Below are 16,910 nucleotides of genomic sequence, written 5' to 3'. Positions count from 1 at the left end.
CTAAAAATAGTTCCTAGACTTTGAATTTGATCTCAGCAAAAGGTTTTCTCACTTGGAAGTTCAAACTCTAGACTACAAGTATTCCTAGAAGGGATATCCTCTAATAACATGTTCAATAAGAAAATAGCAACAGCTTTTAAAAGAAAATATGATTGCTCTAGGCTTGTTAGCAATGGAGGCTAAGACAACAAGATTACAGGTTCAAGGCCAGGGTAGTCTATCTACAGAGTGAGTTCAAAATTCATGGCCAACCTTGGGTGACTCTGTCTCAACATACAATGTGAAAATAAGTCAGGGCTTACTGGTTTGAATGTTTAGCAATGTACCCAACTTTAATTTGAGAGTATATATGTACATATGCACACACAGTAATGCTGCTACAGACACATAATTGTCATTTGTTATTTGTGTTTCAGGTATAAGGGAGCCTTTAACTGAGGTTTGACCATCATATATTTTTCAAGGCACTGTTTCATATCCCAAAACAGACGGTTTCATTTATTTAAATCAGTTCCCTTATCATGCAGAGAACAAAAAAATAACTATTCAAATAAATTTAAATGATGTGAGTTGTCGATAGGGTAGTCCTGGGTTTATAGAAAACAAATAAACACCAATTATGTCTTCTTCTATATGAAGTGTCTAGAATTTACAATGGAGTTTTTGTTAGGTCTAATTGATCTCATTGAAACTTTCGAGATATCCATGACTAATAGCACAATGAAGCTCTATGTGGCTTTTCTTAATACACATCAAGTTTATACATAACAGAAATCTATGGATCTATTTAAAACTTAAAATATTATTTTAGGTAGCACAGAGGAACACTTACATCAAGGAAATGAGTATTCATAAATGTCAAATTTTAAAATGTATGGATGCTATATTTCTGAACATGAACTTCTTTCTTTTTATTTTATTTTATTAGATATTTTCTTTATTTACATTTCAATTCCTATCCCGAAAGTTCCCTATTACCCCCCCCCATCCTGCTCCCCTACCCACTCACTCCCACTTCTTGGTCCTGGCGTCCCCTCACTGGGGCATATAAAGTTTGCAAGACCTAGAGGCCTCTCTTCTCAATGATGGCCGACTAGGCCATCTTCTGCTACATATGCAGCTAGAGACATGAGCTCTGAGGGTACTGGTTAGTTCATATTGTTGTTCCACCTACAGGGTTGCAGACCCCTTCATCTCCTTGGGTACTTTCTCTAGCTCCTCCATTGGGGGCCCTGTGTTTCATCCTATAGATGACTGTGAGCATCCACTTCTGTATTTGCCAGGCACTGGCATAGCCTCATATGAGACAGCTATATCAGGGTCCTTACAGCAAAATCTTGCTGGCATGTGCAATAGTGTCTGGGTTTGGTGGCTGATTATGGGATGGATCCATGGGTGGGGTAGTCACTGGATAGTCCATCCTTTCAACTTAGCTCCACACTTTGTCTCAACTCCTTTCATGGGTATTTTGTTCCCTATTCTAAGGAGGAATGAAGTATCCACACGTTGGTTTTCCTTCTTGATTTTCTTGTGTTTTGCAAATTGTATCTTGGGTATCCTAAGATTCTGGGCTAATATCCACTTATCAGTGAGTGCATATCTCGTGACTTCTTTTGTGATTGGGTTACCTCACTAAGGATGATATCCTCCAGATACATCCATTTGCCCAAGAATCTCATAAATTCATTGTTTTAAATAGCTGAGTAGTACTCCATTGTGTAAATGTATCACATTTTCTGTATGCATTCCTCTGTTGAGGGACATCTGTGTTCTTTCCAGCTTCTGGCTGTTATAAATAAGGCTGCTATGAACATAGTGGAACATGTGTCCTTATTACCAGTTGAAGCATCTTCTGCGTATATGCCCAGGAGAGGTATTGCTGGATCTTCTGGTAGTACTATGTCCAATTTTCTGAGGAACCACCAGACTGACTTCCAGAGTGGTTGTACAAGCTTGCTTGTTACAGCCAATACAAACAAACTCATAGAATATTTATTAGAAAATAATTATTTATCTTTTATTAATTATTTACATTTAACATATTTTTAAAATTTTTATTTTCTTTTAATTTATTTTTTACTCCATATTCCATTCCCTGCCCCACCATCCACCCTCCATCTGCTCCACATCCCACACCTCCTCCCCACTCCACCCTGTCTCCACCAGGATACCTCCACCTCCCATCCCACCTGACTAAACTCCCTGGGGCCTCCAGTCTCCTGAGGGTTAGTTGCATCATCTCTAAATGAACACAGACCTGGAAATCCTCTACTGTGTGTGTATTGGGGGCCTCATATCAGCTGGTGCATGCTGTCTTTTTGGTGGTTCAGTATTTGAGAGATCTTGAGGACCAAATTAATTTAGACTGCTGGTCCTCCTACAGGATTGCCCTTCTCCTCAGCTTCTTTCAACCCTCCCTAATTCAAGAACAGGGGTCAGCTGCTTCTGTCCATTGGTTGGGTGCAAATATCTGTATCTGATTCTTTCATCTGCTTGTTGGGTCTTTCAGAGGGCAGTCATGATAGGTCTTTTTATGAGCACTCCATAGCTTCAGTAATAGTGTCAGGACTTGGAACCTCCCCTTGAGCTGGATTCCACTTTGGGCCTGTTGCTGGACCTTCTTTCCCTTGGGATCCTCTCCATTTCCATCCCTTTCATTCTTTTAGACAGGAACAATTATGGGTCAGAGATGTGACTGTGGGGTGGCAACCCCATCCCTTACTTGATGTCCTGTCTTCCTTCTGGAGGTGCTCTCTATAAGTTCCCTCTCACTACTGTCAGGCATTCATCTAAGGTCCCTACCTTTGAGTCCCGGTAATATGTCACCTCCCAGGTCTCTGGTGCATTCTGCGGGGTTCCCCCAATTTCCTATCTTCTGATGTTGCCTATTTCCATTCTTTCTGCTGGTCCTCAGGGCTTCAGCTCTTTTCCCTCACCCAATAGGAGATCAGGTTCTCCTCTCCCCCGCCCCACTCCCTCCCATCTCCCCCATCCAATTTCCCTCCCATGTCCCCTCTCTCCCTCCCCACTTGTGATTGCTTTCTTCTCTCTCCCTAGTAGTACTGAGGTGTCCTCACTTGGACACTTCAGCTTTATGCACCTTTTTGAGTTCTGGACTGTACCTTGAGTATTCTGCACTTCTATTTCTGTCCATTTGCCTGAAAAACTCAGCATGTCCTCGTTCTTAATACATGAGTAGTATTCCATTGTGTAAATGAATGACATTTTCTGTATCCGTTCTTCTGTCATGTGACATCTGTTTTTTCCAGCTTCTGGCTATCATAAATAAGGCCACTAAGAACATAGTGGAACAGGTGCCCCTGTGGCATGGTGGGGTATCTTTTGGGTATCTTCCCAAGAGTGGTATAGCTAAGTCTTCAGGTAGATCTATTTCAAATTTTCTCAGGAACCCCCAGATTGAGTATCAGAGTGGTTGTACCAGTTACATTTAAAATGTAATTTTATTTATTTACATTTTAAATGTTGTCCCCTTTTCCAGTCCCCCCCTCCATGAATCCCCTACCCCATCCATCTTCCGCTTTGCCTCTAAGAGGGTGCTCACCTACCCACGCACACCTCACCCCTCTAGTATTCCCTTTTTCTGGGGTATCAAGCCTCTACAGGACCAAGTGCATCCTCTCCCACTGAGACCATGTAAGGCAGTCCTCTGCAACATATATAGCTAGAGCAATGGGCTGGCACATGTATGATCTTTGGTTGGTGGCTTAGTCTCAAGGACCTCTGAGGGGTCCGCTAGTTGACACTGTTGTTCTTCCTATGGAGTTGCAATCCCCTTCAGCTCCTTCACTCCTTCCCCTAACTCTTCTATTGGGGTCCACAGGATCGGTTCAGTGGTTGTCTGGATATGCATCTGTCTTGGTCAGGTACTGGCAGAGACTCTCATAGGACAGCTTCATCAGAATCCGGTCTGAAAGCACATCTTGGTATCAGCAATAGTGCCAGGGTGTGTGTGCTTGGGATTTATTCCAAGGTAGGGCAGTCTCTGGGTAGCCTTTCCTTCAGTCTCTGCTCCAAACAATTCTGGGTTAAAAATTTTGAGATTGATGGGTGACCCCATCCCTCAACTTGGGGCCATGCCTGTCTCTGGAAGTGTTCTCTTCAGGGTCTATCTCCCTGCTTTGGGGCCTTTCGAGTAATGGCATCCCCCTTGGGCACTGGGAGCCTCTTGAATCTCTGGTTTCTGAGACTTACTATCAGTTCTGCCCATTCCTAACCCCACACTGCTGCATATTGAAAATAATTTTTATTAGTTAAATGCTTTAGGTCAATAGCAAAGCCAAGTTTCTCTATGATTTGTTTTTGAAATACATAATGACTATTTGAATTGTCTGAGAGAAATTACTCCAGGCTTCAGAGAAGCCACAATAGCTTTCTGTCATTTATTTTTTGATAGTTTTATTGAATGGAAGCTTCTTACTGAGTAAGCATGCATCATTTTTATTTTGAGACAGTGTCTTGGTTAGGATGGAGATGAAGCTAGCTAAGGCTGGCTCTCTGCGTTCCTATTTCTGTTTGCATAAGCAGGTCTCTGACTGGCATTTGGGATGGGTGTCTGCACTCATTCTCCAGCACCACTTGAGGAATCCAATACATGGGCGAAATTCCCCTTAGCTCTCATAGTTAGCATTCAATTTAATAAAATTCAACAAGTCATTTTTTTAATCCAGTGATTTTTCCTTAATTTTAGGAACTTAGGGTTCTGAAAGAAGATAAAACTATTTATGACAGACTTATCTTTCTGTCCAACCTGGACACCACATTGAGCCACTCTGATCGAACTTTCATCATTAGGATATTATTTATATTTACTTTGATCAAGAGTCTTGGGCTAGGAGCTAACAATTTCCCTTACATGCATCTTCCTTGCTTTTTCTTTATTAAAGGCCTACTAACTCTATTTTTTTCCTGTAGTCCTTTTATATACATTGTCTGTGGTTTTATAGCAAGAAATGTTTTCAGCTCTTAATAAACGCAAGTATGTACATAAAGGACATACTCTTCCTGCCTGCTCTAAGTCTGCCATTGCTCTAAGTCTACCTTAATCTTTTTAATCTTTTGTAATATAATGTAATTTTGCACATTTTTCCTAAAAAAAAAAACATTGACTCAATAATGCTTTGATTTCATGAGATAATTCAGTGAACACAAATAATTTCACAATTATTTAGAGAAAGAATGATCTATAATTAGCTATTGCTGATAATAATTGTAAATATTGTTTTAGGCTTCACAATTAAGTAACTTTATTCTTAGACTTTTGTAATATAAAGTGATATTTTTATTAATTTTTCTTTCTATGTTCTTCACTCAATATGTCCCATACATTAAAAGTGCTCCACAAATTTAAATTAAAAATGGCATAGCAACATGCTGATAGGATGAATAAAAGCTGTCATTTATAATGTTTTAATTTTCATCTGACATTCTGGCAACTTTCTCTAGATAAAACACCATATCGTTGTTACATTTAATGAAAACGTAACAGCCTGAATGTTTCCTGTTGGTTACAGGATGACATTTGAAGTATTATAGGCCTTCAAAAACAACCTTTTATTCATGTACTTATGAGTTAGAAGCTAATCTTTTCAGAACTTAATTACATTATTGTGTATGTAGCAAGCATCTGGAAAAACCAATAATTGAACAGTCCTATGCACAGTGACTGGATTTCTTTTTCAGAGAACTTCACATGTTTGGGGAAATATATGAGTCTTGCTGAAATAAAACTGAGTCCGAGATGGGAGTGCTTTGTAAGGGGATGGCTGATGAGAAAGCAGGCAGGAAGAGCGTGTCCTTCATGCACATTGTTGTGCTCATTAAGAGCTGAAAGTATTTCTTGTCCTAATACCACCGACAATGCAAACAGAGACTAGAACCCATGTATAATATTTTCCAGCAATTATTCCAGCATAACTTATGTTGACCTTTTAGAATGTGAATCTGATGGTATCAGATTTGTTAATGAATTTAGGGAGAGTAATAGAGACTGTTGAAAGGCATTAAATGCAGAGATTGCTAGAATCCATTTTAAGTTTGAATTTTCCACATGCTTTAGTGTGGTGATAGATGCCAAGGTCAGTTTGTCCTCACTCACTGATGTATTAATGCTTAGCACTTAGACACATGTCTAAGTGTTCAAGGAAGCACACTGCTCCAGACCCTTCCACATTGATATAAAGCTTGGACCTGCCATTATCATATGCTCCTATCTCTCTAAAATCACTAAGACAACAATAATACATGTTATGAGAACAAAGTTTTTTTTTTAAAAAACGAAGTTTTAGTTCATTTTTATAGATATAATTTATGTAATTATCAAGTGAATATTTGCCTTGTGATATAAATATAGCCTTACTAGGTGATTTATGGTGCTGAGTGAATATTTTATGTCTCACAAAAACTCCCATGTAATGTAACTTAATATCACTTCTATTATCTACTATTAGTGAAAGTAAATAGCAATAATAGAATAGATTCATGAGGACAGTGCTAATCTAAAAAATGAAATACAGGATGATAAATGAAAATTGTAAAGTATAAAAGTCCATTATTAAAGGTAATTAATTTGAAAATAAATTTGAAATAAATCCAAAATTCTCAAAGAACTAATAGTAAAATAAGTCAGTACTGTTGCAATGCTATTGTTTATAGTTTCTTGATCTTTGGGTATACACATGCAAGCATGAATACCCATAAATACACACACACACACACACACACATGTGCACACACACACACGTGCACACACACTCAGACATACACACACACCCATCTCCCTGAACACTTACCATATACTAGAATGTGGGCTTCCCAAGTGCTTCTGTGTGTGCACTCATATAGCTACATAAGTTTTAGAAAACAGTGATGCTGTCTCATCTTTTTAAGCAGGAAGTCCTCAATATAAAATAAGTTATTAGCTCAGGATCCTGTGAGTATTGTATTATACAGCTGGAATTTGAAATGAGGTCCACACTAGGCAGAGATTACTGACTATTTCTAAATTCTAGTACAGCAAACATGCCATCTTTGTAATTTGCAGACATATACTTAATGAAGTAGAGTTTGGGATTTCAGTCCAATGTACTACTGTCTTTGATTATGAGCATTATTTTCTAGGTGTAAGGAAGGAGGGATTTAAGAATATAAAAGATTTTTTTAAAAGTTTGATACAAAATAGAATTTTAGAAAAGAAGTCAGCATGTATGCTAGAGTGAGCAGAAGAATGACTACCTGTCTAATTCTTTTCTTTATTATGAAACTGTACTGTCAAGTTTACACTCAGTATAGTGATTGTGGTATATATGCAGGGTAGTATAGGACACACTGAAGAAATCACCCCTTAGATAAACCTGAAGAAAAAGAGAGTTTGTTTCTTTTAGTGAACCTAAAGAATCATAAAGTCATTACACATAGGAACAATCTGCTGGTAACATGTTCGTGTTCAGGTCTACATCACCACACATAGGAACAATTATCTGGTAAAATGCTAGTGTCCAGGTCTCACTGGGACTACACTGTTAGTTCAAATTGTGAATAATTATATTTACATTATAATTATTACACCAAAACTATAAACATTTAGATAAACACCTTCAGGACAATAATGCCTTTAGAAATGTTTATAAAGCAATCTGAGAAGCAACCTCATCAATATTTGCCTGTGTGTTCAAGCATTGTGAGACAGAAGGCAAAGCACAAAGTCATAAGGTGAAAATGTCACTAATCTTAAGACATACTAGCAAGTGATGACTAGTTTTGAAGGGATAGACTGAAATAGTCAGTTAACTTTTCCTGGGTGTTTTGGTATAAGAGAAACAGTAGTGTAATAAAACCACATATCATGGGGCAGGAGTCTAGAAGCCAGGGTATAACTAGCTTTTCCACTTAACCAAATGTTAACTATCAGCTACCTCTTATAACTGAATCTCTTCAAATATGACATAGGATACTTAGTTTATATCAAAGGAATGATGAAATAGGCACAAAAAGTATTTTTGAAAGTTTTTATTCAGCCAGATATGAAAGCTAAGGCAATAAGACCAAAATTAGGGAGGCAGTGGCAGGAGTTTGAAGCCAACATGAATGGAATCTTGTCTCAAACTATAACAATAATAATGAATAAATGCATAAATACATAGGTGAGTAAATAAATATCAAGATGCACCAGGCGTTGTAAGCCAATAATACTTGCATCATCATTTGGATAATACTCAAAGAAAACATCAGACTTTCCAGTTAGGTTTTCTTTTAAAGAGTAGCTCTAGTTCAGAGTATTCCTTATTTCATATGCATTAGAGAGCAAAGTGGATTAAAACGGAAAATTAATTTGTGTATGTACTAGTCACAATGATGAAACTGGTATAGTCCCCTTTTCATGCATCCCATTTTTATTGATACTCTTCATGGAAAAAGTTTTTTAAAAGTGTGTAAGAATCTTTTTAAAAATAGCAAATAGCAAGCCAAAAAAATGTAAAATGGATATAGCATACTTACTTAGTAATACACAGGTGAAGGGACTTCCGGGGACATAGAATATAAAAGGTGTCTTACTAAATTTTTCACCGTTGTAACAAAACACCCCAAGAAAGCAAGTTAAGGAAGGAATATGTAAAGCACACAGTGTGATAACAGAGTCCATTATGGTGGAGAAGGTCTGCACAAGTCTCAAGCAGCTGTCGACATTGTGTCTATACTGGCCCAGAAGCAGAGGGCAGACAGGAAGTGGAAGTAGGCTGTGAGACCTGAGAGCCTGCAGCTAGTGATTCACTGCTCTTAAACTCTACCTTCTAAAGGTTCTATAACCTTCCAAAATGGGGACCAAACACATGAGCTAATGGGAGATGCTTTGTATTCCACCTCTAACCAATGGCCATTCCCTTCCCCTCCACTCATTTCCCTTCCCTTTTCTCTTTTCTTTCTCATTGGAGATTGAATCTATTGCTTTACATTTACGAGGTGAAAACACTATCACTGAACATCCTTAGCCCTTTTATTCTAAGACTGGGTCTTACTATATTGTCAAGACTAGGTATGAATTAAGTCTGTGGTCTAGGCAGGCCTTGAACTTGTGATTTTTCTGTTTAGTGTCTCTAGTAGCTGGAAATACAGGCTGTTACTTTTTGATTTTTTCTCTCTCTCTCTCTCTCTCTCTCTCTCTCTCTCTCTCTCTCTCTCTCTCTCTCTCTCTCTCTTCTCTCCCTCTATCTCTGCCTCTCTCCTTCCTCTCCCTCTCTGATTATTCATTTTATTTAATGTAGGGATTTTTGCCTACATTTATGCATATCTACCCCATATATGCCAGATGACTGCAGAAGTCAGAAGGCACTGGATTCTCTCTGGACTTGTGAAGTTACAGATGGTTGTGAGCTACCATGTATGTTCTAGGAATATAACCTGGGTCTTCCACAAGAAGGGCAAGTGCTAGTGACCACCGACAATCTCTTCTGCTCCTTTATTCCTTCTTACACATTATCTGTCTGAAATAGCATCCAAGTCTTCTTCTTCAAGGGGTTCCTTGTGTTCAATGTGAGAGATGTTCACAATTCAGCAATATGGTACTCTAATGCTTTGTATACACTGGATAATGCCTGGTATCTCATCCTATGGTACAGTCTTAATATTCATGGCTGAGACAATAGCTGTATTTTCCATGCTGTAAACCAGTATTTGCCTGAAAGAAGTGAAGATGGTGAGGGACTCTGTAGGATGCTCTTCTGTCTCACAGACCCTAAATACTACATGTTAAGTAAGACCTGACTTCCATGGATGGCAACTGTTATGTGTATTTGTTGATATAACTTCTGGCATATATGGGTATTAATTCATAAGTTATCTTGTGTCATATGTAAGAAAACCCTGTTCCCACAAAACTTTGATTTGTAGCCTGTTTATTGTAGTTAATTCCACTGGGCTGTATGACCCTGCATATCTACTCCTGTCACATCTACATGCAGCCCTTGTTTCAGAAAAGAAGTTGATATGTGCTTTTGCTGCCTTCTAAAGCCTTCAGTTCATGTTTCCTTCTAAACTATTTCTTACAACTGGCAGCAAAAAAATGAAAGCCCATTACATTCTGTGCTTGTCCAACTCAATTGAGAAATCTACCATTTGTTTTGCAACATCTCCTGAAGAATTTAATGAGTACATTAAAAACTGAGTGGCTTCACTGCTTTTGTTACAACTCTTCCTCTTTCTTGAGCAAGTTTCATTGAAATCTATTATTTGCTTTGTCATAACTTTGTGTGTAGTGTCAATGTTTTATTTCTATATCAACATGACATCAGGACAGGAAACATAGACTTAGTGTATTCATACTAATGGCATGTTGTCTTTTGTTTTACAGCTGGGACAACATATATCTTTAGCAAAGGTGGTGGACAGATTACATATAAGTGGCCTCCCAATGACCGCCCTAGTACACGAGCAGACAGGCTGGCCATCGGGTTTAGCACTGTCCAGAAGGAAGCAGTGTTGGTGCGTGTGGACAGTTCCTCAGGCCTGGGTGACTACCTTGAGCTGCACATAGTAAGTACTTTTCAATAGGCTTAGCATTTGCTCTTCACTATGTGTGTGTGTGTGTGTGTGTGTGTGAGTGTATTTCTTGCATTATTCCCCAAATGCAATATGACTATGGGATAGATCTAATAAATTGTAGTGTATATATGTTGTTAACATATACTTCATAATAGAAATAAAGTTATTTTTAATTTTGAATCTGAAATGGCAATTTTGTGCTTGCAAAGACATGTTGGAGTGAATTTCGTCTCTAGGCAGATTTTCCAAGTTAATAAAGTAAGTTATTGCTCAGTAGCACTGTGCCATCTGGCTGGAAGCAGGAGGTTGTGGTATTGGTGGCATCTGAAGATCTGGATTTGGTGTTCTTACCTCTTTTCTTGCCAAAGTAGAAATTGTCTGAACTTATATGGTGTGGGAGGAATGAGGGAAGGAAACTTGAAAGATGTGAGGATTTAAGTTGGGAACATGAAAATGGTAACATGATTGTTTCTGGGTCATTTTGTACTAGCTTTGATGGCTGTCGGGAAAGTTCTGAAAAATGGTCTTTTTTCTGTCTCAGCACTGCTGAACTTGACATAGAGACTCAGCCAGTGCATAGTAAAAGGTGATAAAGGTAAATAATCTCTTATAAAAGAGAGACTTTCCTCTTAGGTTCCATAATGCACGTTATAGCTCAGACTCTTCTTTTCAATCCTACTTTGAAGGAAATGCCAAGTGCATTTATAATTCTTCATTTCTTCAGTTCTCTGTATAATTCATGAAGAAGAATACACACACTTTAACCTCTAAGGGATAGTAGTATTTTATGTTTAGCAAAATCACAAAGAGAAAAAATACGACATTCAAGGAACTCTAGATCTCGGTATGTACATCAGTGGTACAGGGCTTGTGTAACATGTGCAAGATCCAGGTGTCGATCCCCAGTAGAATTATAAACAACCCAGCAAACAAACACTCTAAGGGGTTCTTGCTTCATCTAGAGGAAGCTATTTTTGAAGTTTCAGATATAGTTGATTATCTACAGTGTCTCGTAGATACTTGAGTATTGTTAATTATCTAAGTCTACTAATCATGGAAGTCTGCTTATTTTGTTTATGTTTGCCTCTTCATGTTCTGCCTTTACCAAGTGCTATGTTCTCAAACATTTTCTTTCTTGATAGAAACTGGCTCTATGCATCACTCCTAAGCTAATTAGGAAAACCACCAGTCACTACACTACATCATCACAGATTGACAAGTATTTCATTCCAAAAGATTTTATTAGATTTTTCTTAATCTTATTTTTACATTAGATTTCCAGAATCTCCAATAAGCCAGGTAAAGTTTCACATTAGCCACAAATGCTGAATTCATTGCTAATCTTAGGGGAACAAATAAACAGAAAATAACACCTCAGCACAACCATTATTGAACCTTTGTAAATTTCTACTCAAAATGCACTTGTCATAAAATGGCAACCCTTGGAAAGTAATTTCACCTGCCTTTCAGCAAATACCTAACAATCAAAAGTGAAAGCATTTGGATTTTTATAGCATCATAAATAAATGATCAGTTGAGATAAACTTCACAGGGCAGTAAGGAATCTTGCTGTAGCTTAGAGTAATTGTGACATTCAAAATATATTTACTCAGCTCTGATTTAAGGGCTATGCTATTTAATATATTATTTCATATATATGTGTATATATGAAAGCAAACAAGACCTTTGTCCTTCTAAGAGAAATTACTTATTGATCTGTAGCCAATTACACTTTTAGCCTGAAAAATATTCTGCAATGATCACTGTGAAATGGTAAGAGGCTGTTATTGAATTACTCAACTACTGCTGTTTATTTTATGGACAAAGGGATTGATCTAGAGTGTTAGCCATTTCTAAGGAATTCTGACCAACTGTAAGTTTAAGCTTCTTTAAAAATAAATAGTTGATAATTTCCACGTATGCAGCCAGTAAACTCCTCTCCTGGCCACAGGTGGCTTCGCTTCCCTTCCCTCCAGATTCCCTGTCAGCTTTGCCTCACCATTCATCGTAGATTCAGTTTTTATCTCTATGTAATCTTTTTCTTGGATGAGAATTTCCCTTGCCCTGAGAGCGTGTCCTCAATTGGGGAATGAATACTAGTTTCCCGGGATTCCTAACACCGTTGAGGTCAGCCTTACCCAGTATATTCTCTCCTTCCACTGTCTGCACATGTTCATCCATGGGCAGTCAAAAGCATTTTATTTGAACACAAGTCACATGCAGTAAACATCTCAATGTTGGGTTTTGGTTTGGTTTGCATGTTTTGTTGGTTTTAATACAGAAATGTACCTATAAATACTTTTAACATATGAACTCATGAACAGATAAAAATTAAAATCAGGAAGGTAGGAAAGAGAGGTAGGGGAAAATGAGAAAGGGAAGAGAATAGATCCACGTGGTAGAGGCTTTGCTTTCTCTCACTGTGAGAAGCATGGGAGGAGGTATGGCTTTTGATACAAATTGTCCTTGAATTGGTCCTTCTACCTCTAGCTCCTGGTAACTGGAATTACAGCCAGCATGCTTGGCAACTCTGGTTAATATTAATAATACACAAGAATTGATTTATCTAATTATTACTATAATTGACAAGTTTATACTTGTTTTTAAAAATAAGTTCTGTGGGTTTTTTTTTCAGGATCAGAAACTTAAACATAAAGCAAGGTGTAGAATTTTAGAATATTGTTGCTTGTTTTCTTAAAAATTCAACAGGTTTAAGCTGACGTGAATAAAATGTGATGTGTCATTTTTACATACTATATATATATATATATATATATATATACACACACATACATTATACACACATACATTATATATACATCATTATGTATTCATCTCTCTATATGTATATATGTTAGAAATTTTGGTTACCTACTTGACTAGCAGGATGTTTTATGTGAACATTCTAAGTCAGCAGTGTATAAACTCTGTATGGATCTCATCTAAAAATCTTGCTCTGTTTTTAATTGATATAGAGAGGCAATAAACAGGAAGGTTGATTGCATCATTAAAAGATCCTCCATTCTTGCTAAAAATGTATAATGCTGTTTCAATTAGCTAGCTGTAAAAGTCTGATTGGCATGTAATTTTAGCAAAGATTTGAATATTTGGTGTAGCTTATCTTCCCATATTTCAGAATGATCAAGTTTGAATTCATTGGAAAATGTAATCACATTTAAATTTTGATTAACTGTGAACTTAAAAAAGTAGATCAACTTGGGAAAAGTTAATTTTGAATCCAGTGTCCTAATTTTGATAGATTGATTTTTGTTATATTTATGTAAATGCCATCAATGGAGAGTTCAAAGCAGGTGGCTTATTGATTGTTAAGGCTTATTAGGAGACAGGGAAAGATGAAGATTTGGAGGGAAAAACTATTAAGATTTTCTAACAGAGTAAATATGTTAATTAGATATTGGAAATACCGGGTCACAGGCTAAGACTAGGTCACTGGTCAAAAAAATCTTTATAGGCACACTTTGGTTTCCATATAACTCTGAGGACATCATCTAGCTTCTTGTTGACAACATAGGAAAAGGATAATAATTGATCATTATTTTATAGCAAGCTGTATTTTAATTGATGCTAATTTATAAATATTTGATGCAGAATCATTTGTTGTTTTAAGAACACATATGCTGAAAGTTTTTGTTTGTTGAATCATTTACCTTACCTTCAAAACTAGTCTATTTATTAAATAACCTTATTTTATCATTAATTATTCTCTTGTTATTTCATATTTTTCTGACTTTCTGATAAATTTTATGATGTCATGGAATGTTACTTATAATAATGATCATTAATAAAAACATGGAAACATGGCTTACTCTAACTTTCAAGCCTCTCCCATAGGGTTTATCGAGCATTTAATTTTGCCCATGTCTGCTTTGCATGCATTAGATATGGATAAGGTGACATTGCTTAGATATTACACATGCAAGTAGTGGATAAAGCATAGGTTTTAAAGTTAATATAAAGTGTCTTATGAAAAATTTTAACATAAGTATTAAATTAGTGATGTTGCGGACTTTTAGTCCATAAAAAATATTTGCTCAGGAGCAATGAACAAAAACATTTAACTAGGATTGATTTTGTCCGTTGTAGCATGTAGTTTTTAATCAGATGTAGCATGTAATTTTACCAATATTGTCACTTTCAGAAAATTTTCTGTAGTTATCACTTTATAGGTGCTAATTAGAGATTACATTTAACACCTCTCTGTTTATGGAAGGAAGACTGTGTGGATGAGGACTCACCACTTGGTGGGTATTAATGGTACCCTATTCTAACCAGGGAAATTGGAGAAGAGGGTGGGTGAGCAGTGTTCTCTGAAATACTTTCATCTTGGGAGCATGAAAGAGCATTCTAAATTTCATTGGTGAATTGTTGTACACTTTTGCCTTAAGTGATTTTTCTTAGTTATCTGCTGGTGTAGAAACTGAATTTTGGAGCCAAGCTCTTAATTGATTTTGATTTACAAATATACGTTTGATTAGCACTTTTAATATCTACCAAAAACATCATATTTATAGGAAATATTAAATGTCTTAAATAACCTGGCAATATAATTCCTGCCTAACCTTTATCATCTTGCACTGTCTGTATCCATGTTCCAAGACTACATAATATCACTATTCTAACATTCTATCAAAAGTATCTTTTTATAGGCATAATTATATATGTGTGTACACTCATATGAACAAGAGAAAACATATTTTTCTCCACCAGCTTATCTTGAATTGTAATATTGTTCTGTTGAAATGCTGTTTTTAGGCAACAGATACAATCTTTTATGAGAGTTTCATGTTGCCACATAATATTTAAATTCAAACCTTAAAGTAAAATAAAGTATATATTTAACATAGTTTTGTTTTCCTGGTTCATGAACTAGCAAATTTGACTAGAATTAAAAAAACAAAACTAAAACATAAATAATGGCTTTTTGCCATGCTTTGAACATTTCTTGTCATCCAAGCTGCTGAGGTATGAAAGACACAGTCATCTCTGGGGAAGATGTGTGAATTGATGCCCCAACTTCTATAGACTGTAAGGACAGCTGTTGCCAGGCTGTGCTGGAGAAAGGACATGACAATGGATGCACGGCCCTCCCCATCCCGTGTTCCTATTTTTCTCCTTGGGAGTGTCAACCTAAATTTAGAAAATAAACCATGAAAAAAACCTCTCCAGTTAATTAATTAATTAACTAATTAGTTGATTAATTAGTATGGTAATGGCCAAGTTTTACCATTATAAACACAGTCACACTGCACTTGTCAAATTATGAGCATACTGAAAAAAAAAAAAAGAAGAGTAGGACAAAAGGACGATTTTCTGTTCCTATTTTTTTGGTTTATTGTTTTTTTATTTTCTGTTTTCTGTTTGTTTTGTTACATTGTTTGTTTTGTGTGTGTGTGTGTGTGTGTGTGTGAGAGAGAGAGAGAGAGAGAGAGAGAGAGAGAGAGAGAGAGAGAGTGTTGACGGACGATCAGAGGACAGCTTGCAACTCCCACATGTCAGTTCTTTCCTTCTACTCTGTGGGTTCAGGAGATGGAAAGCAGGTCATTGGGCTTAGCAGTAAACACCTTCAGCTGCCCTCTTACTTGCCCATCTATTGCCGTAAAGATTCACCATGACCAAGGCAACTTATAAAAAGGAAGAATTTAATGGGGCTGGCTACAGTTTCAGATGCTGGGTCCATGACAATCAATGGCTTGTACCATAGCAACATGCAAGTAAGCATGACACCGGCACAGTAGCTAATTACTTATAAATTGAGACAACCATCATGAGGCAGAGAAAAAGGTTGGGAGAAAGAGACAGGCACACAGACACACAGGCATGCAAACACACACACACACACACACACACACACACACACACACAGAGAGAGAGAGAGAGAGAGAGAGAGAGAGAGAGAGAGAGAGAGAATAATCACTAACTGGGAATGGTGTGGGCTTTTGAAACCTTAATAGTTCCACAAACCGGGGATCAAATATTAAATATATGAATGATGAACTTTTATTCAAATCACCACACCTGCTTAGCCATGCTGAAGACCTGTAACACCCATTACTCATAATTTCTGGCTTTGTTCACAGTTTTTCCCTCCATTTCTTACAAGCTTGTGTCTTTTACAGAAGTTAATGCAGTTAGTTTCTCATTTTTCTAAGCAACTAGTAGTTACTTGTGTTGTGCCAGTTCCTGTAAATTAGCTGCCAGCACTTTATCTCCTCCACAATCTTGTAAAATTTAAAGAACCTGATCCAAGACACTGAGTTCCCCGTACTTGCTCCGTTCATGGCTTTATTATTGTTTAGAAGTCTGTCCTCTGCCTCCGCTTCCCGGTTGTTGCTCTG

General features: G+C 37.1%; 1 protein-coding gene across 31 annotated transcripts in view; it reads left to right on the top strand.

Moving 5' to 3' along the window:
* Positions 1-16,910, top strand: part of Nrxn1 (neurexin 1) — a 1,070,033-nt gene that overhangs the window by 722,827 nt on the left and 330,296 nt on the right. For all 31 annotated transcript variants that reach the window (XM_029531581.1, XM_029531578.1, XM_029531577.1 and 28 more), the window contains one exon: positions 10,364-10,545. In XM_029531581.1, the coding sequence (XP_029387441.1) occupies positions 10,364-10,545 (182 nt within the window). The remainder of the gene's footprint in view (positions 1-10,363; positions 10,546-16,910) is intronic.

This window comes from Mus pahari, chromosome 18 (assembly GCF_900095145.1).
Source record: "Mus pahari chromosome 18, PAHARI_EIJ_v1.1, whole genome shotgun sequence".
NCBI classification, from domain to species: domain Eukaryota; kingdom Metazoa; phylum Chordata; class Mammalia; order Rodentia; family Muridae; genus Mus; species Mus pahari.
The sequence above is the reverse complement of the archived record's forward strand: the minus strand, read 5'-3'. Positions and strand labels throughout refer to the sequence as shown.